Here is a 27241-nt window from a genome sequence, read left to right as displayed (position 1 = left end):
GCGAGGAGTAATTGCCTGCACCCTTCAATAGCCCTCTGTTGGCATTTCCCTTGCTATGTCCCTGTTACACCATGCAGGCTCTAATTCTTCAAGCTGTTTTGTGTGGCCACAAGAGCCTTCCTGTGCAGATCAGCTTGCAGTATATAGGTACAAGTTAACAGCTTTACCTTGCTTTTAACATGAACCAAGAGATCTTTCATATAAGCTGATCCAGAAAGCATCAGAATGAACCCTATTAAAATAAGAAATACCGTCTACTCCTGTCCATCATATTTTTACTTGCTGTCTCTTAGTCAAATTAGAAGCGTGTAAGAATCATCCCAACTCAGATTTCAGTAAGAGAGTGACACAGAGATCGGACTGGTCTCTTCCTATGGCTTGATCCTGCAGTAAAAATTCTTATCGGCTGTTGTTTCCTGTTAACCTTTTGTCCATGTTTTGACGGTTGGACTGGGACCCAAAGATTGTAATCTATAGGCATAATTATGGTTTTGATTTTTGTTGATAAGTAAGATCACTTGAGCTTATGAACTAAAATAATAATTAAAAAAAACACACAGAAAAGGACATTACATAAAGTGTGAGAAGACTGTCAAGTCCTGAAAGACACTGAACTTTGATTTCAGATAAAGTAGCAGCTCTCAGGGTCAGACCCAGAGAAAGAGAGACAGACAACTAATACTAGAACCAACTCTTATAGTTTAGCCAAAGAGCACCCAGAATAGCTGAGAGGTGTGTGCAAAGGTGCCATTTGCAATCCTTCAGTCCTGGCCTCTCCAGTCACTGAGCTGGACCTCACTGTAAATAAGAGCAGTCTCAAGACTGCTCTAATTTCTGTTGGCTGCTGGTGACCCTAGGGGCCCATTATAACAGCTGGAGATATAGGGCACTGGAGGGATGCCCTCAGTCATGATCCCTTTCCAACCCCCAAAGACCATGACCCATGTGGCATAGAAGTTGCTGTAGTGATTTTAGATGACCAGAGTGCCACTCTATGCAGGAAGATCCTTCTGTGACTTGGTGATCCATCTCTAGGACAGCCTTGTACCACTGGAGCTACAATAATCCCAACTTTGGTTTGCAGAACTGAGCACAAGAGTTTGTAGCATTTGGTACAATTTTACATCTGACCAACTGTTGCTTATGTCAGAATTTTAACAAAAGGGTTTTTGTTTATATTGAAAATTATTCCTCCTCCTATTTTAGATATGAAAACCATCTGTGCTTGAAAGAATTGGCCACTTTAGCTCAGAAACAGGGCTGGTTTTGCTTTTACATGACTAACTTCTGATAACATGAGTCTTCTAGTATCAAATGCCACTTTCTGTTTGTTCATTGGCCCCTTGTGGGAGGACTCAGTGTGCTTTAATCATTGCATAGCAGGCCAGAGATGGCAAATGAGGAAGGAAGGCGTGAGTGGAGGGAAAGGGAATTTTAAATTTAGTAAACTGTGTATATTCATGTTTATCTGATCATTTCCCTTGTTTGTCTGTACTGTGACTCCTTCCTTTGGTTCTGTATGGAAGCTTAGAGTCAGGCAAAATAATCATACTGGTTCCTTGTGACCTGCAAATCTATGACTTTCACTCTGGAATGAACTTTAAGGAGTAAGTAGTGTAGCAAACCCATGACTTCCCAGGATGTCACTATGCTACACACCATGACGGCTTGGCATTTCATAGAATTATAGAAGTGTCGGACTGGAAGGGACCTTGAAAGGTCTTCTAGTCCATTGGTTCTAAGCCAGGGGCATGCGTACCCCTGGGGGTACACGTACCCCTGGGGGTACGCAGAGGTCTTCCCTGAACACATCAACTAATCTAATCTAGATATTTGCCTAGTTTTTTTAAAGTGAGGTGAAACAAAGACAAGTCAGACTCCTGAAAGCCATGCAGTAGCCTGGAAAGGTCAAAAGCCACTGTTCTAGTCCAGTCCCCTGTACTCAAGACCATCTAGGTCTAGACCATCCCTGACAGGTGTTTGTCTAACCTGCTCTTAAAAACCTCCAATGATGGAGATTCCACACTGGCAATTTGTTCCAGTGCTTAACTACCCTGACAGTTGGGAAGTTTTTCCTAATGTCTAACCCAGGAGTTGGCAACCTTTGGCACATGGCCTGTCAGGAAATCTACTGGCAGGCCAGAATGGTTTATTTACCTGCAGCATCCGTAGGTTTGGCTGGTCGCAGCTCCCACTGGCCACAATTTGCCGTTTCAGGTCAATGGAGGCTGTGGGAAGCGGTGGCCAGCATACCCCTCGGCCCACACCGCTTCCCGCAGCCCCTATTGGCCTACAATGGTGAACCGCAGCCAGTGGGAGCTGCAATCAGCTGAACCTGCAGACGTTGCAGGTAAACAAACCATCCCGGCCTGCCAGCAGATTTCCCTGATAAGCCGCATGCCAAAGGTTGCCGATCCCTGGTCTAACCTAAACATCCCTTCCTGTAATTTAAGCCCATTACTTCTTGTCCTATCCTCAGAGGTTAACAAGAACAATTTTTCTCCCTCCTCCTTGTTACAACTTATTATGTAGTTGAAAACTGTTATCGTGTCCCCTCTGTCTTCTCTTTTTCAGACTAAACAAACCCATGTTTTTTTCTGTCTTCCTTCACAGATCATGTTTTGTAGACCTTTAAACATTTTTGTTGCTCCTCTTTGGACTTTCTCCAATTTGTCTTCATCTTTCCTGAAATGTGGCACCCAGAAAGGACACAATATTCCAGTTAAGGCCTTATCAGCACGGAGTAAAGTGGGAGAATTATTTCTTGTGTCTTGCTAATAACACTCCTGCTAACATCCCAGAATGATGTTCGCTTTTTTGCAACCATGTTACACTGTTGACTCATATTTAGCTTGTGATGCATTATGACCCCCGGATCCCTTTCTGCAGTACTCCTTTCTAGGCAATCATTTCCATTTTGTATGTGTGCAACTGATTGTCCCTTCCTAAGTGGAGTCCTTTTGGTTTCTCCTTATTGAATTTCATCCTATTTGCTTCAGGCAATTTCTCCAGGTTCTCCAGATCATTTTGAATTTAAGCCTATCCTCCAAAGCACTTGCAACCCTTCCCAGCTTGGTATCATCTGCAAACTTTATAAGTGCACTGTCTATGCCATTATCTAAATCATTGATGAAAATATTGAACAGAACTCGACCCAGAACTGATCCCCATGGGACTCCACTCAATATTGTCTTCCATCTGGACTGTTAACCACCAATAACTACTTTCTGGGAATGGTTTTCCAACCAGCTATGCACTCACCTTATTGGAGATCCATCTAGATTGTATTTCCCTAGTGTGTTTTTTTTATGAGAAGATCATGCGAGATGGTATCAAAAGCCTCACTAAAGTTGAGATACACTGTGCCTACCACTTCTCCTCATCTCCAAGGCTTGTTACCCTGTCAACATCAGGGATACAACTGTGCTCCTCCTGCTCCAAAGGCACAGGCCCTTGCTACTGAAGCTATAGGAGCAACTCCAACAGTTGGTAGTAGTAGAGGGTCCATCATGCACAGGTACACAGTCCTGATTCCATTCAGTAAGGAACAGTGGTGCACTGATACTTACAGTGAGCTAGTTCCTGCTATGGTGATGTTTTCAAGTTCTGTCATGGTTTGTAAATGAAATGTAATATGTTAATCTCATCCTGGCCACTTTCTAAGACCCTGCAGCTTTAACTGACAGGCAGTCTTTGCTCAGGTCATTAGTGTACAGTTGCAACCCTCTTTCCCGGTGCTCAACTATCTATTGAGGTGCTTCCTGGTAGCCAAAGCATCTATACAGTTCACAGTGACTGATGGATTTGCATCCTTATGACAGCATTGTGAGATAGGGAAGAACAGTCCCCATTTTACAGATGGGAGACTGAGGCACTGGGGAAACTAAATGATTTACACAAGATCATACAGAAACTATGGGGTAGAACAGGAAATTTGATCCTGCATCTCCTCAGACCTAGGCTAGAGCTGGAGCTACGGGACCATCCTGCAGTGATACTTGGTGATGGATGCTGTAGGTCAGAATTAAGGCGTATTTGCAGCGCTTTGTGAAAAAGCTCACTCTACTTAATTCAAGCCAGGCCTATTATTCCCTCACTTTCAAGAGCATAACTTTATACACAAATATTTATCTTACATGAACCCCAGTGCCTTTCTATAGATATGGATTCTTTGGCCAGGACAGCAATAGGAAACAGGCAGCTGAGAATCTCTCCACAGATAATGAATGCACTCGTAATAAAAGAACACATGTGGCCACTTTTTGGACAAGGGCCTGGTATTCTGAGTCTATTCCAATTCTGAGTCTGAAAATTGGCAGGCAACACTCTGCAACCCTTAAGCTCCTGAGATGTGGGCTGGGGGGGAAGGCTAGCTCAGTGGTTTGAGCATTGGCCTCCTAAACCCAGGGTTGTGAGTTCAGTCCTTGAGGGGGCCATTTAGGGAACTGGGGTAAAAATCTGTCTGGGAATTGGTCCTGCTTTGAGCAGGGAGTTGGACTAGATGATCTCCTGAGGTCCCTTCCAACCCTGATATTCTATAGCATGCCATTGCTTGGTAAGTGTAAGGCAAAGTAGAAAGATATAGCAACTGTGAATGATACCTAATGCTTTGAGTAGTGTTGAGAGGTTATCAATATTGTCTTCCCAAATGTTCAGATGCAGCATAAATGTACTTGAATAATAATGCAACTTTGCATCTGTATAGTGGCTCCTATCAAAAGATTTCAAAGTTCATTCCAAACTTCAGTGAAGCAAGACTCCATAAACAACATCCCTGTGAGGCATTCAGTCATTTTACAGATAAGCCATGGAGAGGTTAAGTGACTGACCCATGATCACACAGGAAGTCTGTAGCAGTTCCAGAAACAGAGCTGAACTCTCCTGACTTCTAGTCTTGTACCTTATTAATACCCTACTGCCTGTCGAGGTGCAAGGGAAATGAAAGGGAAACCTGCTGAAATTTTCAGAACTGATGAGTGATCTTGAGTCCCCACCTTCAAACATTCTAAAGGGGCCTGATACGCAGACAGCATTGAGTGCCTGCCCTCTAAAAGTCAGTGTTATTCAACTAGAACTAGAAAAACATTTCTTGCATACAACATGGCAATGTTTTTTTCCATAGTGGAGAGAAACATGAGGGCAGTAATGTCAGACTAATATATGCACAGACCAATAAGCTGAACATTGATAACAAGAGTTCTAAGGTCATAAAACATTTCAAAGTTGACTCATGAAGCCAGCGAACAAGTTCCAAATGGAAGTCGCTAAGACTCCCAGAATGTTTGGAATGATTCTCAGTGGTGCTAGGAAGCAGGTGTGATCTGACCCTCTCCTTGAGATCTATCTTCTGACATGTCTAATAAGCAGCATTGTCAGTAGCCTTGAAAAAGACTATGGGTCCTATTCTCCAACACAGGGACCATAATAATAGGCTATCCAATTCCCAAACTTTTATTAACTCATGCACACACAGGTTGGGAATTTTTATGACACTTCAGTGTTGATTTAACTCTGCTCCCATTGAAGTCAATGAGAGTTTTATCTTTTTCTTCAATGTGAGGTGAATTAGACCAACACTGAGTGCTTTAGAAAATCCCATCCCTATTGTACAAAGGGCAGTGGATGAGCGATTTTGATGTGCTATTAACTGAACATTTTTCTCCGAAGTGTCTGCCAAAGGTGATGAGACTGCATTAGAGCAGGGAAGAGTGGCTTGAGAAACCTTTAAGTATTAGAAAATGTGCCAGGAATCGATGAAACTTCAGCACTGGTTGAAATCAGATATTCAGCACCTCATTAAATGTCTGAAAAATTACTCAGCTAAACCAAAATACCTTTTAAAAAAGAACTAAATGATACACTACCAAAAAATGAAAGGAACTCTGCACGAAGAAGCAGATAATGGTGTTCTACAGCTATATAGATGGGTTCAGAGTAGGAAACTAGCTATCCCTAAAGGTTCAGTTAATTGTCTTATCTATGTGCTTAAGAAGTTCCATGCTTTCCCTTGGCTTCCTTGTTCCCCCTTAATTTTATATTTTATTTCCCCCACCACCAGAGTGCCCCCTCTCTTCCGCTCCCTTTACCTCCAAATATGGTTTAATAGAATGACAATGAGTTTTATGTGGTTAACATGGTAATCTTAGAAATCAGTTCTTATCTCAGCGTGAAACATTCTGTACATACCAGAGATAATTCTGTCACTCATTTTTTGTACTCCTGCAAGGTATGTGAAGTATCTGAGAATCATCTAGCTCACTGATATTGATGTGTAAAGGGGAGGATAGTTTAGTGAGTCCTCTTCAAAATGTCCATCTGCAGAAACATATAAAGGTCCATTACCTATATTCTCCAATGTACATAAATGGCCACGAGGTACATTGAGGTACAATGACTTTACAAGAGGTAATGACTTCACACACATCTCTGTTGGTGCTCAATGGGAGTTAGATGACTAGCTGCCTTTTGAAAGTCTCCCTCATTTTTTCAGAAGATATTTTTGAACACAGAAAATGAGACTGGCACAGTATCAAATATTTTAGAAGATAAAACAGACACAATCATCCACTTAACTATTGGGAGTTAATGATGAGCCCGGTCAGGACGAGAGAGAGCCTGGTGTTAGGGCTCATCTGATAGCTATTTATCTCTCAATACCATTATTGCATCCAGTGTCTTGATTTGAGGAACACCTGAGACAAACAGTCTGGGTTGCCCATTGCCTTGAGCCTACTGTAGTCATATCTGTACAAAGTGCCATTAAATACAAATATTTAATACTGGAGAAGGCAGTGGAGAATCAGATTCCTTTGCTGTTTTTTCCTTTCTCTCTTCCATTGTCTTTTTCCTACATGCAACCTAACTCAGTATTCAAGTTTAGATGCCTGCTTTAAATATTTAGGCATCTGGCAGTGTTGATTAAGTATACTTTAATCCTGCCTCAAGGCGGGAGGTGGAGTGGACTGGATGACCTCTCAAGGTCTCTTCCAGTCCCACATTTCTATAATTCTCCCTCTTTCGTCCCCCTCAGTATCCGATTTAGTAAGGAATGATTCTCAAACTGTTTAACCTGGACAGAGCCCCGATCCTGCACTTGAGTCAAACAAAGAGCAGCAGTCCACCTTCCTGGAGCCTCCTTGAAGTTGCTGGGATTCTGTGTGGATGCAGCAGTTTGTCCATGCATAGTCAGGACACTGCTGTGTAATGTCACTGTCCACTCCTCCTTCAACTTCCTTCTTAAGACCCACTTCTATCACGAATCCTAAGAAAACTGTCAACTATTAGTAGCAAGACAAAGGGCAAGTGAGGAAAGATGATGCTTATTTGAGAAATACATATTCCTTGGAGTTTTTATTCCTGTCCCACTGTGTCCATCATATGTTGCTCGTCTACTAAGACTGTGAGTTTTGGGGCAAGGCCTGTGCCTTTGTTTGTATTTGGAAAGTACACCATATGGGCTGTTGTTGCTACTGTAATGTATCCTAGCATGTTACACGGGCTGTTACAATCCAAATAAAAATAACTGCTTCTGTACATGAGGAGCTGTGTGTGATTGGCAAAAGGGTTTGAAATGGAGGATTGGGTTTTATCACGTCCAACCCTCCCATAGGTGACGGTTATGCCAGTTGGGCAGAGGGCAGGCTAGAGAGCTCTATATGCTATGTGCGGCTCTAGATTTGAAGGTGCCCAGTTGGGGTTAGTCCTGGTGAGAAAAAGATCTAATGACAGTTGAGTGAAAGAGACATAAGGATGCTACTTGAATTAATTTTCTTGTGTGTCTATTTAGTGTCACTGGTTATTATATATTGTTTATAATGAGACCGTGCATGTCCTGCCCTTAACATCTGAAGGCCAGGTCTGCATGTGTTCGTCATGTCTCATTATGCTGTTTAAAATGCTTTGGAAGTATGGTCTAGGGGATAGGAGACCTGGGTTCTGATCCCAGCTGTGACTTTCCCAAGTTCATGCTTTAGCTCTTGGTGCCTCTGATTTCCTTCCCATTCCTTATCTATTTATAGCATAAACTTTTCAGGGGCAGGGACCGCATCTCACTGTGGGTCTATCTATATTGAAATTAGACACCCGCAGCTGGCCAATGCCAGCCAACTTGGGCTCAAGGGGCTGAGGGTGTGGGGCTGTTTCACTGCTGTGTAGACTTCTGGGCTTGGGCTGGAGCCCGAGCTCTGGGACCCTCCCATCTTTCAGGGTCCTAAAGCCAGGGATCCATTCTGAGCCCAAACATCTGCACTGCAATTAAACAGCCCCTTAGACCAAGCCCTGCAATCCCAAGTCAACTGGGATGGGCCAGCCATGGGTGTCTGTCTGCAGTGTAGACAGACCCTATGTGTTTGGTAGATCTCCGTTGGGGCACTAGGTGCTACTGTGAATATGTAATTAATAATCATCATAAGTAAAATATTCTAGATCTTTGGGGATTGTTTGAACAATATTTAATGAGTTGCTGAGAGAAAAGGCTTTTGCTCTAATATCAGTTGCAGACAAGGGGTCTGTGCATGTGAAAATTTATAGTACTGTGATTTTAAGATCGACTCCTTTCCCTGCCCCTTTCAGAACACTAGAAAAGGCAAGTAACTTTTAATAAATGCACTGTATGTATGTGCATGTATGTATTGTGGTTGTGCCTAGGAGCCCCAATCTCAGACCAGGACCCCATTGTGTGACACCCAGTGCAAACACCGATCAAAAAGATGGTCTCTGCCTCAAACAATTTACAATCTGACCTCAAATTGGATTGACAACTGGATTTTGTGGGGAGGGGAGATTAGAGTCATAGAATTTAAGGCTAGAAGAGACCACCAAATCATCTAGTCTGACCACATGCACATCATAGGCTACCAAAACCCATCCATTTACCCCTGTATTGAGCCCAACAACCTGGATTAGACGATAGCCCTCAGGAGATTAAACTTCTATGTGCCATAGGCAGAGAATGTGTGGGACTGATGTGCACCTATGCCTGAGAGCCCTGCAATGGCAGGGAATTGATTAGTTGGGATGAGCCCAGATGATCATAGCAAGTGTCTTGCATGCCACCCTGCAGAGGAAGGTCAAAAAGCTCCAAGGTCCCTGCAATTTTGATCTGGGGGAAAATTCCTTCCTCATCCCCAAAATGGTGATCACTTACCTCCCGAACATGTGGGTGAGACTCACTATCCAAGCAGCTGAGAGAGGGAATTTATTATTGGAAGAAGGGGAATGTCCTTCCTGACCACAGAGGCATGAGATTTAGGAACATAAGACCTAGGACTGAAATCGACCCCTAGGGCTGCTGACCCCAGTCTCCCATCCTCACAGGCAATCCTGTCATACACCGGCACCCATCAAGCTCTATCTTTAAAGCTAATTTAGTTTGCCCCCACTACTCTATTGGGAGGCTGTTCCAACACCTCACTCCTCTAATAGCTAGAAAACTTCTAATTTTCAGCCTGAATTTATTCATAGCCAGTTTATATCCATTTGTTTGTATGTCAGCATTTTCCTTTAACTTAAATAGCTTTTCTTCCTCCCTGGTGAATACCCCCTCTGATGTGATGTACTTACAGAGAGCAATCATCATCCCTCTCAGCCTTCACCGCTCTCCATTCTCAGCTAGCGTGCTGTTAAAATGTTGCTTACTGTGACTGAGGGCAGGTCTGCACTACAGGGCACAGTCAACCTAAGTTGCACAACTCCAGCTACGTTATTCACGTAGATGGAGTCGACGTAGCCTCGGTCAACCTTTTGCAGTGTCTATGCTGGGCTGGGTTGATGGGAGAAACTCTCTCGTTGACTTACCTTATGCTTCTTGTTCTGGTGGAGTACCGGAGTCAACGGGAGAGCAATCAGCAGTTGATTTAGCGGGTCTTCTCTAGACCTACTAAATCGATCCCTGATGGATGGATCACCGTCCATCGATCCCATGATAAGTGGAGATGAGCCATAAGTAGTGCACTGGTTACTGGATCAGCCTGTCCCATAAACACAGAGAAGCATGCATTTGCCCAGGACAAACTGGGAAATTGATTTCTGGAAAAATCCCTCCTGCTTCTCCACTAGTACAGTATTGCCAACTACAAATGTTCAAAATGCCTGAATCAGACCTCAAACATCATTTCATTAAAAATAATGAGATTATTAAAATAACAACTGTTGGAATCACACTGGATATGCGTGAGTCACATTTTCAAGCTTTTTTTCTGCACCTATGAGGGCTAGAGACTGACTTAAAGGGAAATAAAAGAGAAAAGGCTGAGAGTCTCACATCTTCACATGACTCCAGGAGCCAGACCTTTTAGAAAACATCAAAAATCACAAGCATCACAACAATATTCGAGAGTTGGCAAGTCAAACTATGTGAAATTAACCACTTTACGGCTCAATAGATGGAGAGAAAGAGATGTTCCGCTTGTAAGTGGCTGGAAGATGGAGAAGGAAGGAAAGGTGAAAGCATGAAATAAGCCCCCACGTCAATAAAAGGGAGTGGAAGGAGAGGGGTTGAAGCTTCCTCTCTCCAGTAGCAAGCAGTCACAGGATCTAAATCCCCACAGCCTAGCACAACCATGCCAATACAAAGTGGGTGTCAAATGCTACCAAGTTAAAACGATGTTTTTATGTAGGTGGAATTGACTGCAGATTGTACAACACAGCAGTGAGGTCTAATAAATGCATTAATCCTTCAAAGGGCAATGGCCCAAAGAATTATGGGATGTGAAAGATTAAAAAAATGGTTGCAGAAAGAGGGGGAAACTGAGCTGCTGTCAAGAATGCTTCTATCTTGGTTGGAAGGTGGATGGTGACTTAATTATTTTGTTTCAATCTCTAATTTCTATTATTTGTATTAAAAAAAAACACACACAGAAAAAACACCCCAGTGCACTTAGGCTCCAAGCAGAATTTATCTGACCAGCAAATAACATCTAGAATGTAGTTAAATAATTAATCTCTTCCTGTAGAATTGAGCAATGATGGGAACTGCCTCCCACAGCCATTAGCACTCATCTGCCTTGTCTGTTCTTTGTGTGGAGAGGTGATTGTAGACGGACTCCGTGCTGGATTCAGTCCTGATTTCTCTGGGTAGTTTTCCGTAAACAATCTGTTACTTGGAAGGGGAATGCTTTAACTTTGTAGATTTATTTAAAACACTGGACAGTGCTGGTCCTTTGTTACTCAAGCCCCTAAACATCTGTCTCCTCCTCTTTTTCATGATTCACAGGGACCTTGGTCGAAAGCAGCTATGATTTTGCTAATTCCTGGGCATTGCACAGTGAAGATAAGCGATGCAAAAGAGTGCGTGCTCCAAGCAACACCTGCAATATTTCATCTGAATTTGCCAATAAGGTTGGTGCCAAACCAATAGACTGTGAGCCCAGTCCTGCTCCTATTGAAGCCAGTAATAGCTTTATTCCTGGGAACCTACTTATTAGATCATGATCCTGCAAAGTCTGGAGTGTCTTCATCTCCCATTAACTTCCAGAGTGGTTTCAGGTGCTTAGCTTCACACATGATTGGCCCTAATAGCCTGAATCAAGCTTCACAAGTAGTATATGCCCAGTACTACAGCATCAGTCTTTATGTAGGTGGAGCTTCACAATCACTCAGGTCTTTGTCTAAGGGCAGGGCTATACTACAAATGCTTAGTTACTCCACCTCCCCAAGAAGCAGTAGCTCTGTTGGTGGGAGAAGCTTCCTGCTGACATAGTGCTGTCTATACAGGAGGAGGGGGTTAAGGTCAGTTAAACTATACTAAAATAAGTGTGTAGTGTAGACCTGGCCTAAGAAGAAGAATAGTTCAGTGGCTAAGGGTTTACTCTGGGGTTTGCGACGGCTCGGTTCAATTCCTTACTCTCCCACAATTTTTTCCTATGTGATCTTGGGCAAGTTATCTAATGTCTCTGGATATGTCTACACAGCAACTAGACACCCACGGCTGCCCTGTGCCAACCAACTGAGGCTCATATGGCTCGGGCTGTGAGGCTGTTTCACGGCTGTGTAGCCTTCCAGGCTCAGGTTGAAGCTCTGGCTCTAGGACGGTGTGAGGGTCCCAGAGTTTGGGCTTCAGCCCAAGCCCAAAAGTCTACACTGTAGTGAAACAGCCCCACAGATCTAGCCCTGCGAGCCCGAGTTGGCTGGCACAGGGCAGCCGCGGGTGCTTGGTTGCTGTGTAGACACATTGTCTGTGGCTTAGTTCCCTGTTGTAAAATGGGGATGATAGCACTTTCCTACTTCACAGGGGTGTAATGAGGATAAGTCCATTAAAGATAATGAAGAGGTCAGATACTGTGGTGATGATGAGGGACCATATATGTATTGACTTAACTTTAGTAAGAATAAGCTTTTACAAAATCAGTAGAAATATTTCTGTGGTTTGTTTAAATACCAATGGGAGCAGTTTCTTTTTAAGAAACACCCTCTTGAACTGCTAGCAACTCAGTCATTGCAGCAGTCCTGTGCTAGTTCCCTGAAGGTGAAATAGGCTAAACCTAATTACAAATAAATGTGCAAATTCCTAGCCTAGCTGTTTGTTTTTTTTTAAGCAGTGGGAGATGCAAAAAGTAAATAGCATGAACTCTGACTCATAAAGGAAGTGTTTTCAATGAACTGCAGTTCAAGAGCCTCTAATGGCCTGCAGAACAGCTGTGGGTGGTGCAAGGAAAGTCGGCTGGTCAATTGGTGCCGGCTCTCCTCTTTTCCCCAGCTGCTAGACTTCATTAAAAGAAGCTAAAACTATAGGATGATGCACTTTTTTGGATATTACTGTTTTACATTGGCAAGGGCAACAGGGCTGTTATGTCGTTATCGATAGGAGGGAAGGTAGGCTGCATGCTCATGACCATGAGGGGAAGTGTCCATGAGACAATCTCTGTAGTACCATGTGGTCTGCACTATGAAAATGTTTCAGAAGGCCTGATCTGAAGTGTAATTTGTAATGCAGGCAAAGAGGTTTGGTTCTGATCTTGTGATGAGATGCATACAGGTAGGTCTGTGTGGAACCAGTGATGTTCCTGCATGGATCTTGTTGCAGGTTCGGGCCCTGGAACTGACAAAAAGTGTATTTTTAATATGATGTGTCCCTTTGATCCAGCAACTCCTGTTCACTGATTTAACTAATACCCAGGGGCACCAAACCTTTGTGACAGTGTGAATTGGCAGCTTTTCAGGGCTCTCAAGTCTCTACATAATTTCCATCTCAACGGGTGTGCATTTGATTGATAGCAAATGCAGTGTCTCACAAAATTTACTTCCGCTCAGCAGGGCCGCCTAGAGGCGGGGCAAGAGGGGCAATTTGCCCCAGGTCCCGGGCCATGCAGGGGCCCCATGAGAGTTTTTTGGGACCCCGGAGCAGGGTCCTTCATTTGCTTCGGGGGCCCCAGAAAACTCTCTCATGGGGCCCAGGCCCCAGAGCTTCTTCTGCTCTGGGTTGTTGTGGGCAATTCGGTGGCAGCGGGTCCTTCCGCTGCTGGACCTGCCGCCAAAGTGCCAGGTCTTCGGCAGCAATTTGGCGGCGGGGGCCCCCTGCCGCCGAAGACCCCAGGCCCCCTGAATCTTCTGGGTGGCCCTGGTGCTCAGATCTTCTTTGGAAGAGGAACAGAAATGTTTTATTGTTTGAGCTTCCTACCACTAAAAATCTGCAGCTGATCAATTCTGTCCTTACTGAATAGTTAGTGGATGAGGGCAGCCAGGGGCTGCATTTTATAGCTCTTAGTTGGGAGTCGGATACAGGTGCAGTGCAAGTCAGTCTAATCAGTCATCAGAGAACTGTCATCAGTACAATTCATGTGCTGCTGAGGCATGCCAGGATCACCCTGTTAACTGTTGTAGTAGTGACATTTGCTGGAGAATACTTTTAGGTCCATTCTGTTGATTGCAGTGCCAGATGCAAATGGAGACTGACAATAAGTTGTATTACTGAGGGGATTTTTTTCCCCTCGGTGTCCAGATGTCGGACACCGAGGGGAAAAAAATCCCCTCAGTAATACAACTTATCCCCAGTTAGTGAACATCCTCTTTTTCTCTTGCCATTACCCACCCTGGCAATCTCCTCTGAAGGCTGCATAAAAATACTCCTGGGCTGTTGCGAAAGAAGCACTGGACAAGGCTCAGGAGGGCTGTGTGCAAAGCTGCCACTTATATTCTGCCCATGTGCGTCCTTGGTTGCCCAATGCTGAACAGAGCTTGCCTGAAGGCTGCTCTAAACTGCACCAGGTGCCAAGAGCACTTGGGGGATATCTTGGCACCTGGATATCACCAATGTGTAAGGAGGCCTCTGTCATGCCTCTTTTTTCCACAGCTGCTGCAACAGGTGCTGCCTTAGTAGCTGCTATGGTGACTCTATGTTCCCCAATGATTCCCCGAGGCAGGGGATCCTCAAATTAGTCATCATGGGGGTAGCGTTGTTTTTCTGGAGTGATGCAAAGATGCTGTGACTCAGCCAAGGGTCTTTCCCTTGGGCTCCATCTATCCTTTTTTGCCTCTGCTTTGCAGGTATAAATATGCCCTCTGTTTCCATTAGGCAGGCAGTAAACACGTACAAATCCTCACTGCTTTAGGAACAAAGCAGTTATTTAAGAATTCACTTACTGTGCATTCAATATTACAGATTGTGATGGTTATGGTGAAATCAATTTTTAACCTGTTTAGTGCTAATCTTGTGTACGCTGGTGTGAATTCAGAGTAAATCGGCTGACTTTGGCATAGCTCTAGATTGACAGTGAAATAACTGTGATCAGAATTTGGCTGAGTAGTTGGAAACTTGGGGCTAATCTAGATCAATGCTTTTTACGTTGGGCCTAAGATGATAAAGGAAATACAGTGTAGAAAGTTCTTGCTCTGGGGATATTTGATAATTCATTACTCAGCCACACGGAGGAGATTATTTATGTTCAGAGGAGCTTCTGGCTATTTACACAGACCCCCAAACATTTTGAGCCTCTGAATAATGATATTCCTATTAAACATTCTAAAATTCATCGGAATATACTCGCAACCCCAACCTTGTAGCCCCAGGCCGCTAGAATCTAGAGCATTGGCTGTGGAAAAGTGTTGTTAACTATGGATGCAAGTGAAACCCTGCCTACCCCATCTGGTATGTCTTCACTGCAATCAGAGGTGTCACTGTGGTACTTGGAGACATACCTGAGCTAACTTTCATCTAGAGCTGGATGAAATTTTTCAGATTAATTATTTGTTCACCAAAAAAATGCAGTTTTGATTGACTTGGAACAATTCACGAATTTGACAGAAATGTTCCAAAATACAATAGTTTTGGTCAAAATATTTTTGGGGGGACTGGGAGGAGGCCTTACAACTGTTAACCCAGTGATTAGGGAACTCACCTGGGATGTAGCAGAGCTGGATTCAATTCCCCCCTTGTCTGACGTGGAGAGGGGATTTGAACAGCGGTCCCCCCACTTCCCTGAAGAGTGCCCTAACCACTGAACTGTAAGATATTCTCAGTTGAGTCTCCTCTCTCCTAGTGAAGCTGTTCCACTCTTTATAAACAATTAGTCCTTGGAGCAGGGACTTACACTTGAGTCTCCACATCCTAGGTGAGTGCCCTGACCACTAGACTCCAGAACAATCCTCCCTCTTTCTCTGGTCCAATAACTGTTCATTGTCATTCATAGCGGCAGTTCATAGTAATGGATAATGACAGTGAACATCTTTTTCCTAAGCCTGAGTTTAGGTCTGTGGAGAGTTTTTACCTTGGTTTCTGAGTTGATTGAAATCTGCCTTATTTATGGTGCTAAGGCTCTGTGAGACCTGCTGGGTTTGGTTTGCTTGACTGCACCAAAATACAAGCCCATTCTAAAACTGGTTGGAACTGCAGTGTGGACGAGGCCCTGAAACAGTTCTTATAACTGCTTGGGGCCACTGGAGCATTGTCTATCAAAATCAGTTTGAATTTGTTGGAAAATTCTTCCGTTGTAGACAAGGCCACAGCAATCACCCAGCCCTGGCCTTGATTCTAAAGCAGAATGAACACAGTTTACAGAGTGGATTAGAATTTACAGTTGCTTCTATATAAATCACTTTAAATATTGCTGCTTTGCAAGACGACATTTGCTCCACAGGCCAATGAAATGAACTCCTCTATTCTGTGAATTCCTGAGCCCACAGCATTTGACAAACATTGATTTAATTTATTCACTGCCATGAGTAAACGTTGTACTATTAATAGAAGTCCAGCAAAAGTCAGGGCTTGCTGAAGAATTCTGATCTTTTCAATCAAGAAACAGATTCCTTTGTTTGCTAGCTTCAGCTTCAGGAATGCAAATCTCCCCCGTCTCTCAGCCCCTTTGGATCTGAGGCAGTCAGCTGATAGGGGAAGAAAACAATAGCTTTGGTTCATGTCATTACTCTTCCCCATCTAGATCTGGAGTTCTTGTCTTTTCTTCCCCCACAAATTGCTGTTTCAAACCTTGTCTCTGCAGAGATGTCTCACAATTTAATTTGTTGAACAAATGCTTTGGAAGATGAACAGCTCTATGGACCTGATCCAAAGGCAAAACTAGAGCTCTTGCATTGACTTCAATACAACACCTAGCATTAAGTATGGCAAACAGTGGAGCCCTGTAAATTGGTTTGGAAAAAAGGAATTGCTTGGATACAGATTACTCATGACAAGATGAAAACTCTAACAGGGAAACTATCTGGGTGCAGGGGTAATAGTAATAGAAGTTGGGCGAGGACCGCTCCCCCTGCTTTCCCAGATTTCCCCTTTTGCTCTGGCTAGTGAGGTGAGCACTTCCCAGGCAGGAGAAGCTGAAGTTGCATTAGTTCTGGGGCTCCTAATCTTTCCTGCCAGTGTGTGAAACAGCAACTAATGGGGGAAGAAGAGGTATCCTGGCTGTGACACCCCTATATATCTCCTCCTCTGAAGGAAGGTCACTCCTGCCTGCTCTCTGCCTTTCTCCTCCACTGGATAAGAGAACAAAAAGAATTCCTGCTGCCTCCCTCTCTGCTCCAGGGAGACACCTCCTTCCCTACCCCACCTCATCTCAGTGCACAAACCAGCACTGTTGATTTTTGCATAAAATCTCCGTCTTGCTATGTCTTTCAATTGTGCAGTTCCCTGCATTTGACAATGTTCCATTGAAGGATCCCCCTGAGCACCCATCTTTACCTGTTTTGTGCATCTGTACAGATTCTCCACCCTGGCCACATTCTCTATCCTGCTAGGAAATGGGGATGGGAAGCACCAGCAATATGCTTGTTCTACCCATGCACATGCTTTTGCTTGGATGGCTATGGCCCTGCCTGGAGACTTGAACTCCCTTCAGATACATGTATTCCCTGGTCCCCATTCTCTTCCTCTTGCTGCAGCACAAGAGGATGTAACACTGCATCATCTCATAAAACCCAGACTGCTGATGATGGCTTCTTAACCTGGTTATCTCCCCAGCCTCTCTTCATCTACTTTAACCACTGTATTGGGATGATGATCTCAGTCACTGATAAAATGAAGTATCATCATGTGGTGACTACCTATCAGCTGAGTGTAGGGATGGATAAATAAATGAGATCACGGGCTGAGGTTAATTCATACACTTTCTTATGATTTAATCCATTTCCTAACAACTGTTAAAGTTGAGGAAAACATATTGTCTCTCCTCTGATAGTTTTTAGTGTCCAAAAAAGTTTGTCATGTAAGTAATTGTGGTCAGTAATGCAGCTATGCTACCACTACATTAGATGCAAGGGACATAGCTTGCCCCTGTACTGCTTGCAGTTTGCAGTGTGCGTACATTTGGCTAATTGTGTTTAACTATGATCTGTAACCATGTTAATGACTTGGTTCATACAGACTGGGTTTTAGCCTGGTTACAGGAATCAGCAGTATTTCTGTCCCACCGAAAATTCAATTTTGTGGAGCTATTCTGTCAAAAATTCATTTAGAGAGAAAATTCCCAACCAGCCCTAATAGATGGACCATCACAGGAGAAAATTGTAATTATTATTGTTCATAGTATGTACAATAAGCTCCACACTGTACTATATGGAACACAGATAGTTCCTGCCTCTTAGAGCAAACTGTTTTTTCAAAAAAAAAATACGTGGAAGACAGGACATGCTGGGAAATCCAGAGAGGGAGTTAACAAAGGTGAATATTTTATTTGTGGTTAAGAACTCACTGTTTGTGGGCATTGAGGAAAGAGTGGGACTTTAGGAAGGATTAAATGAAGAGGGAATGATGGGTTGGCAACCTAGGTAGGGTCATCCCATGGATGGAAGGTGTAAGGAAGGGTTATTGGGAGAAGGAACTGAATGGTGCACTAAAGATGGCATTGCTGGAAGAGTGGAACGTTGTAGGAAACAAGATATGGGAAAGACTGATCCTTGGACGTGAGGTTGGGAAGTTGTACAAGGGATTAGATTTTGACACTACTACTCTGTGTGTGCGGTGCCTAGCACGATGGGGCCCTATTCTTATTTGGTCTTTAGGCACTTCTGTACTAAACATTATGATCATAATAGTTGTCTTATGCCTGGCTCACGAAGGTCCTGCCTGCAGTTACACAACTGGGAGGTATACAGTTAGAACAAGGTTGTGCCTCAGCTGGATCATAGAGTTTATAGGTTTTTTTCCTTACATTTCATGCTTATTTCTCAAGCATGAAATGTAAGCCAGTAAGAAGTTATATCCACTTATACATCCATGCTCTGTTTGGGTCCTTTATCTTAAGAGTTGTGTCACAGTTCCCTTCACATAGTTATAACAGTTTAGTTCTATGTTCACAGACAAAAGCAAACTGTTTTGTAATGGAGTGCCCCAACACAGCTGTATTTGTAATGCAGATGTACCAAAGAACAGTCTTTGCAGCAGTAGTCGTGCAGGAAGAGATCTCTGCTTTTTAGAGTGGTAAAAGGTTTTTATACATTCTTAAATGTGATCCTCACTTTCAAGATTTTACCTTCCCTTAGAAATAGTATTCAGAAGCTATCTTCCATGGTGTCCTTGTCTATTCTTCGAGTATTATATCTATAAATAAAGTCCTGGTAACCAGATAATTTTGCCATTGACTTCAATGGGAACAAGGTAAGATGTATAAGGATGAATATTCTCTGTCTACAACAAAGAGAGCCAGTGCTGATGTGAACCTTGTTTATCTCAAGACCTTGGAAGGCAAATGGAGAGGTGCATAGCTTGTGGGGCTGATTTTCCTCTAATTTACAATGGTATAAATCAAGACTAACTCCCGCGAAATCATGGAGTTACAGTGGCCCCCTATCTCTCTTACGCTGGTGTCTCACACAAGCTCCTGCAGCGTGTGGGAGAAAGCTTGGCTGAGGCCATGGCTACACTTACAGTTCTGCAGCGCTGGTAGTTACAGCTGTGTTCGTACAGCTGTGTAGGGCCAGCACTGCAGTGTGGCCACACTGACAGCTACCAGCGCTGCAGTGTGGCCACATTTGCAGCACTTGCAGCGCTGTTGGGAGTGGTGCATTGTGGGCAGCTATCCCACAGAGCACCTCGTCCCATTTTGGCGCTGTGGCTTGTGGGAAGGGGACGGAAGGGTGCGGGTCTTTCCGCTTCCTGTTCCAATGCCCCATGGTGCTTTGCTACACATTCCAAGCAGTTTGGCGCCATTGTGAGTCTGCAGCGCGATTTCTGAGATTTCTGTTACAAATGGAGGACCTTGCTGATGAATGTTGCCAGCACATCACGCATGACAGTGGAGCTATTCCATCAGCTGCAAAGTGACAGTAAGGAGTCAGACGATGATATTGAATTATCTGACTCTCAAGACACTCAATTGCTTGTGGCAGTAACAGTTGTGCTCAGCACCGTGGAACGGCGCCTTTGGGCTCGGGAAACAAGCACTGAGTGGTGGGATCACATCGTCCTGCAAGTCTGGGATGACGAGCAGTGGCTGCAGAACTTTCGGATGAGAAAAACCACTTTCATGGGACTGTGTGCTGAGCTCGCCCCTACCCTGCGGCGCAGGGACACGAGATTGAGAGCTGCCCTGTCAGTGGAGAAGCGGGTGATTATTGCAATCTGGAAACTGGCAACTCCAGACAGCTACCGATCGGTGGCGAACCAGTTTGGAGTGGGAAAGTCCACCGTTGGAATGGTGCTGATGCAAGTTTGCACAGCCATTAATCGCACCCTGCTAAGAAGAACTGTGACTCTAGGGAACGTGCAGGACATTGTGGATGGCTTTGCACAAATGGGTTTCCCTAACTGTGGAGGGGCAATAGATAGGACGCATATTCCTATTCTGTCACCAACCCACCTGGCGTAAGAGTACATTAATCGCAAGGGGTATTTCTCTGTGGTGATGTGACGAACTGGGAAAGTTCTTAATGTTTTCTCTGAATACTGTATTGGTGCCTCAGTGTCCCCATGGCAGTTCTTAAGTATCTGGCAGAGCCAAGGGCCAGTGCACCTAAATGCCTGACACTCTGTCTCCTAGCAACTGATGGCCTGGGCCCCTCCTCTGCAAAGGTGCCAGCTGAAGGTGTTGGAGACAAAGGGATCAGGTGACCTCCTGGCCCGGGAAAGGAGCTGAGGAGAGAGGAGGGCCTGGGGGGGGTTGTTAGTCAGGAGCTGGCTGGGGACGAGGAGTGGAGGGCAGACGTGGGGGGTCTGGCTCACTGCCCCCCAGAATGGACCCGGCCGAGGGGTCTGGTTCGCTGTATCTGCAAGCTCTGTTTTAGACCCTGTTCCTGTTATCGAATAAACCTCTGTTTTACTGGCTGGCTGAGAGTCACATCTGACTGCAAAGTGGGGGTGCAAAACCCGGTGGCTTCCCCAGGACCCTGCTGGGGTGGACTCGCTGTGGGAAGCGCACGGAGGGGCAGAGGATGCTGAATGCTCCAAGGAGAGACCCAGGAGGTGAAGCTGTGTGAGCTTCTTGCCCTGAACAAGTCTGCTCCAAGGGAGAGGAGGCTCCCCAAAGTCCTGACTGGCTTGGTGGGGAGCAGTTCCAGAGCATCGCCCGGTGACTCCGTGACAACTGGTGGCAGCGGCGGGACGTACTGCACCCCGTGAATGGCGCTGCTTGCAGTAAGTGACTGGGGAGCAGTAAAACAAAGGAGGGATAATGAGGACCAGGCGTGCTGAAGGCTCAGAGAGGGACAGTTTCAGGGGGCAGTTAACCTCTGGGAGTGTGTGACCAGCGAGAAGGACTGTTGGAGTAACAGGGTCCCCCTGAGGACTGCAGCGAGCAGTCTCAGGGGTGGAGGAGCTTGCCGCTCGACTCTGGGAGAGAGAAGGATTTTTGCAGTAGCAGGGTTCCCCGGGGGATTGCAGGAGCAGTCCCAGGGGCGGAGGAGTCTGCAGCTCGACCCTGGCAAAGAGGTGGTGATCACGAGAAGGGCTGGCACACCAGGGGTTCTTCCTGGAAACCATGGGGGAGCCAAGAGCACACAGGCCTGTGAGTCCAGAGCCACTTGGGAATGGTGAAGTGATGGCCTATCACCATCTCCTTGAGAAGGACATTGTGATCCTGTGCACAAAGAGAGGGTTACACATGGGGAAATTCACCAAGGCACAGTTAATCGTGCAGTTGAAGGAGAAGCACCGCTCTGAGGAGCAGATTCCTGGCCCAGATGGGGCTACAAGGGGATCTGAGAGCAGCTGGAGCATCAGCCAGGCATCCCCGGGAGTCTGGTCCCCAATCAGACGAGGGTCTTCACGATTGGGTTCCCCATCAGGAGATTGGAGACGGATGGGATGGGAGCAGACCCCGAGAGATCGAGAGGACTGTGAGAGAAAGCAAGAGCCCGAGGAAAAGCTGCATGAGAAGCAGCAGCAGCGTGGACTGGTGATGGTGGAGCAGAGAGACATAGGGGGCTGCCCAGGGGTCAGTGGGGAAACACGCCTGCAGGGGCGAGACCCTGGGACAGAGAGAACTGTGGTGGTGCAGCCCCAGATGCTGAGGGACTGTGGAACCTGGGTGAAGTTCCCTGGGGTGAAACCCCTCGCCCTGCCTATGGCCCAGATCCCTGTGCAGACCCAGAAGGGGTCGGGCTGACTGGTAGTTGGGGTTCTCCAGGATATCGGCTGGGAGGCCCTGTTGGGGGGTGACTGTCTCCCCATGGGACAGGATCCAGGCCCCGCTCCTGTAACGGCCGAGGGTTTGAATTCAAATCCAGGGAACCAATTGGCTAGGATGGAAATGGTCAGTGAAAATGCAAATGACCTGGCTGGCAGGGGGGAGGGGCTGCTGGGCTCAGGATATCTGCCTACCTGTAACCAGACCCTTGGGGCTGAGTGGGAGGGAGAGTTGCTCCCCGCCCCCTGCACACCAGAGAGGGGGCTCACGCTGGCTCTGATGCTGTGACCAGAGCAGAGAGCTCGCTGCCTGGCCCCACTGGGACAGCAAGGACAGCGCTGAGCACGGGGGGAGCTGAGACCCCAGCTGAGTGGGGGGACACCCAGGCAGGGCAGGTCAGCTGCCAAACAGGTTTGCCTGGTCCAGACGCGCTGCTGGGAAGTGATTACACAGCAGGAAGGGAGCTACCAGGGACAGGGCTCAGGGGGGCTGTGACCCCAGGTCCAGCCAGCGAGAGGGAGCAGGTCCCACTCCCTGGCCCAGCCGCTGAATCCCAGACTGAGCTGCAGAAGGATCCCTCCTTGGAGAAGCTGAGGGAACTTGCTGGCCACAGCACTGCAAACCCCCTTGGGGAAGGCTGCAGGGACAGAGTCCTGCAGGAGGAGGGATTCCTGTACGGGGAATGAGCTCCCCAAGGGGAAGTAGAACTGGGGGGAATCGGGAGACAGCTGGTGGTGCTCCAGGAATCCATAGGGCTCTTCCCATTTGAGCTGCTGGATGGGAGGAGAGTGAGGGGACCCCTGGAGCTGAAGGGGGAGGATTGGATGGAGAAGGAGGAAGACCCCCGGGGGGATCTCTTCCCTGAGGTGGGAAACAATCTCCCCATCAGGTGTTCCCCGTTCAGAGTCACTGGGAAAGCAGCCCAGAACCTGGAGAGAGAGGTCAGGGACATGCTGGCTTTAGATGGGATCCAGCCATTTTACAGCCCATGGGCCTCACCCGTGGGGCTGATCCCCAAGGGAGACAGGAAGGTCTGGTTTTATGGGGGCTATCAGAAGCTTAAAGCCATCACAGTGTCCAATGCCCACCCCACGCCTAGGCCTGGGGAGATTCTAGACAAGCAGAGGGCGGTGGAGAACTTGGCCCTGGCAGACACTGATTACATATGCATCTTTAGCCAGACCTGGGAGGAACAGGTGTCCCAGGTGAAGAGGAGGCTGGGCTGCCTCAAGGAGGTGGGACTGACGGTAAAAGCTGGAAAGTGCAAGGGGGGACGGCAGAGGTGTTGTGTCTGGGCCACAAAGTGGGAAGCGGCTGCCCAAGCCCAAAGCTGGCAAAGGACAAGATGTGGGCTCTTAACCAAGGGAGCCCGAATCACAGACCAGAGTGCTGGGAAAAGACCCAATCCCAGCTTGAAGCCCAGGGGTACTGGGGTGGCAAAGGGTGTGGGCTGCATAAACCTTCCCACATGCGGCCTGCAAGTGCCATCAAGCACACCCGACCTAAGGGAGGGCGTAAGACTGGACTGTCCTGGTGTAACTCACACCAAGGGATGGGAGAGATGCTGGGGCATCCATGGGAACCTTGGTGGGTTCGAACTTCCCCAGGTCACTGGCTGAAGTGACCTCGCTCAGTTCGGTCTCGAAGCGGGGAGAGATGTGACGAACTGGGAAAGTTCTTAATGTTTTCTCTGAATACTGTGTTGGTGCCTCAGTGTCCCCATGGCAGTTCTTAAGTATCTGGCAGAGCCAAGGGCCAGTGCACCTAAATGCCTGACACTCTGTCTCCTAGCAACTGATGGCCTGGGCCCCTCCTCTGCAAAGGTGCCAGCTGAAGGTGTTGGAGACAAAGGGATCAGGTGACCTCCTGGCCCGGGAAAGGAGCTGAGGAGAGAGGAGGGGCTGGGAGGGGTTGTTAGTCAGGAGCTGGCTGGGGACGAGGAGTGGAGGGCAGACGTGGGGGGTCTGGCTCACTGCCCCCCAGAATGGACCCGGCCGAGGGGTCTGGTTCGCTGTATCTGCAAGCTCTGTTTTAGACCCTGTTCCTGTCATCGAATAAACCTCTGTTTTACTGGCTGGCTGAGAGTCACATCTGACTGCAAAGTGGGGGTGCAAAACCCGGTGGCTTCCCCAGGACCCTGCTGGGGTGGACTCGCTGTGGGAAGCGCACGGAGGGGCAGAGGATGCTGAATGCTCCAAGGAGAGACCCAGGAGGTGAAGCTGTGTGAGCTTCTTGCCCTGAACAAGTCTGCTCCAAGGGAGAGGAGGCTCCCCAAAGTCCTGACTGGCTTGGTGGGGAGCAGTTCCAGAGCATCGCCCGGTGACTCTGTGACAGGTTCTCCAAGTGCTTGTGGATCACCGTGGGCGTTTCAATGACATTTACTCAGGATGGCCTGGAAAGGTGAATGATGCACGCATCTTTCGGAACAGTGCCCTGTTCAGGAAGCTGATGGCCGGGACTTTTTTCCCAGACCTCAAGATCACAGTAGGGGACGTCAAAATGCCCACTGTGATCCTTGGAGACCCCACTTACCCCTTAATGCCTTGGCTCATGAAACCGTATACAGGGAAGCTTGACAGGAGCAAGGACCAGTTCAACTACAGGCTGAGCCGGTGCAGAATGACTGTGGAGTGTGCTTTTGGCTGTTTGAAAGCCCGCTGGCGTTGTCTTTATGGGAAGCTAGATTTGGGGGAAAGCAGCATCTCTGCTGTTATTTCCGCGTGCTGTACCCTCCATAATATTTGTGAAGGGAAGGGTGAAAGATTCAGTGAGGAATGGACCTCTGAGGTTCGACGCCTAGAGGCTGAATTTGCATAGCCAGAGAGCAGGGCTACTAGAGAGGCCCAGCAAAGGGCTTCAAGGATTAAGAATGCCTTAAGGGAGCAATTTGATGCTGAGAGCGAACAGTAATGTTTAGTGCCTTTGCTGTGCTCTTTTCTACCTTGGGGTACAGTATTTGCCACTTTCTGCAATAATAAAAACTATTGTAAAAGCCATAAAATCCTTTATTCAAAATACAGTACATAAAAGGGCAGGGGCGGGTAGGGTGGTGGACTGTACATTCAGAGGTTTGAATATGTCCTGTTTGGATTGCTGTTCAATGTCTGCTGCACTTCAGGATTACTATGCTACAGAGTAATGGGGGTGGAGTGCACAGGGTAAGGATTGTAGTTATCGGGGCTGGTAGGTGATCGTACAGGTGTTGGGTCAGCTGGGGGTAGTAAGAAACAGGCCACTGGAGAAAGGTGTTTTGTGCAAATACTGGGGAACAAGAAAGAGAGCTTTGGGAGGGGTGTGGGTTACCACGGTACAGATCTGCCTGCATGGCTATGAGAGACTCGAAAGAGTCAGTTTGGCGAGCCAGGAGGCTTATCAGCTGCTTTGAGGTTTTTTTGGTAGCCAATTCCTTTCTCCTGCTTTGTGTTTGCCTCCATTCATACATTTTCTCTCTCCATTCCTGCATCTTCCTACTTTCTCTGGTGTAGTGATTCATAACTGCTTTGATCAATTCTTCTTTTGATTTTTGCGGATTTTTTCTCAAGTTCTGCAACCGACGGGAGTCCATTGATCCGGCTGCATTAGTCAAGGTCACTAAAAAAAACATGATAGAAACATGTAATACACAGAGGCAACATTGTTTATTATCACACAGTGAAGGAGTTTGTAGACTTTTTGTAGCATCATTCCCACATATCTAACATAGCACAGAGAGGCCAGGGAAGCGAAGGCATGGTGAGCAATGGGGTGAATGTTTCTGCCCTGACCTCACCTGGGAAGGAGAACTGACTGATGGCTCACTGGGGTTTATCTGCACTGGGTAGAGGAGGGAGCTGGTGGCCTGCACAGGGGACAGTAGGGAACAGGAAGCTGCCGACCTGCTGGCGGGGGGGGCGGAATGCGGAGCTGGCGACCTGCTGGGGGGGGAGTTGGACCGCGGAATTGCCTGCCTGCTGGCGGTGGGGGGGCTGGACTGCGGAACTGCCGGCCTGCTTGGGGGCGGGGGGCGGACCGAGGTGCTGGCGACCTGCTGGCGGGGGGGGGGGGCAGACCGCGGTGCTGGCAACCTGCTGGCAGGGGGGGTACCGCGAACCTGGCGCCCTGCACTGAGTAGTATCCCTACATTATCAACAGGGTTTCCTACTGCCAGATATATCACTGCTGCGTGTTACCTGGGAAGAGAGGGAGGGTCTTCTACAGCAATGTGGATTCCGCCCTGGCACCTATGCAGCTTGCCTGTGTGCAGCCATGGTCCCCCCACCCCTGGCTGCACAGTGGATCGGACAAGTTAGCCTGACCGGGACAAGGATCACGGTGGCTCTCCCTATAAACTTGTGAAGGCACATTGCCCACGCTCTGGCTGCAACTTTTCAAGAGATTACCGAGGCCGATTACAGAGACGTGATAGAGCAAATCAATGGGCTATTCCACATTTAGGCATGCATACAGGCAGCCATAACCCAAACCGTCCTTTCCCAAAACATTAAATCTGCTTACCCCGAGCACGCTCCTCTGCTGCTTCACCAGCAACTTCCCGCTGCTGCGACTGGCTAGCCTCTCCTGGCTTGAGAAGAGCTCCTGGCTGCATGCCTCCTGGGACTCCGGGGTGTCTCCCTCCACCCCAGTAGCCTGACTCTCGGCTCCCTCTACACCCTCCCCCACTTCTCCCTGCTCTGAACTCTCCATCGTGCTCCTCGGATTGGCAGTGGGGTCACACCCAAGAATGGCATCCAGCTCCTTGTAAAAACGGCAGGTCGTGGGGGCAGCTCCTGAGCGGCGATTTCCCTCAAGGGCTTTGCAATAAGCACTGCGCAGCTCCTTAATTTTTACCCTGCACTGCAACGCATCCCGTTCATGGCCCCTTATCAGCAAGGACTTTCATATCTGCCCATAGGTACCATAATTTCTCCTGCTGGAGCGCAGCTGTGCTTGCACAGCTTCCTCACCCCAAACACTGATGAGGTCCTGCAGCTCGGAACTGTTCCATGCTGGGGCTCGTTTGGGGCATGGAGGTATGGTCGCTGATTGATTGATTGATTGCACTCCACACCTGGCTGAGCAAACAGGAAGGGGATTTTTAAAATTCCCGGGGCATTTAAAGGGGGGGTCAGCTGAGCCCAGGGCAGTGGAGTGTGAAGGATTACCAGAGAGGCTTAAAAGGTATGCTGGGATACCTCCTTATACCCTGGAGGCCAATAAAAGCGCTGGTGGGGTCCACACTTGCTGACCAGCGCTGGATCACC

At 47.1% G+C, this 27241-nt stretch overlaps 1 protein-coding gene across 3 annotated transcripts in view; it reads left to right on the top strand.

Annotated features, from left to right (window-relative positions):
• Window positions 1-27241, top strand: part of VWF (von Willebrand factor) — a 252449-nt gene that overhangs the window by 15136 nt on the left and 210072 nt on the right. For all 3 annotated transcript variants that reach the window (XM_030538805.1, XM_030538814.1, XM_030538797.1), the window contains exon 6: window positions 11213-11337. In XM_030538805.1, coding sequence (XP_030394665.1) covers window positions 11213-11337 — 125 coding nt within the window. The remainder of the gene's footprint in view (window positions 1-11212; window positions 11338-27241) is intronic.

Source organism: Gopherus evgoodei, chromosome 1 (assembly GCF_007399415.2).
Source record: "Gopherus evgoodei ecotype Sinaloan lineage chromosome 1, rGopEvg1_v1.p, whole genome shotgun sequence".
Taxonomy (NCBI): Eukaryota; Metazoa; Chordata; order Testudines; family Testudinidae; genus Gopherus; species Gopherus evgoodei.
This window is presented reverse-complemented; position numbering and strand designations above follow the sequence as displayed.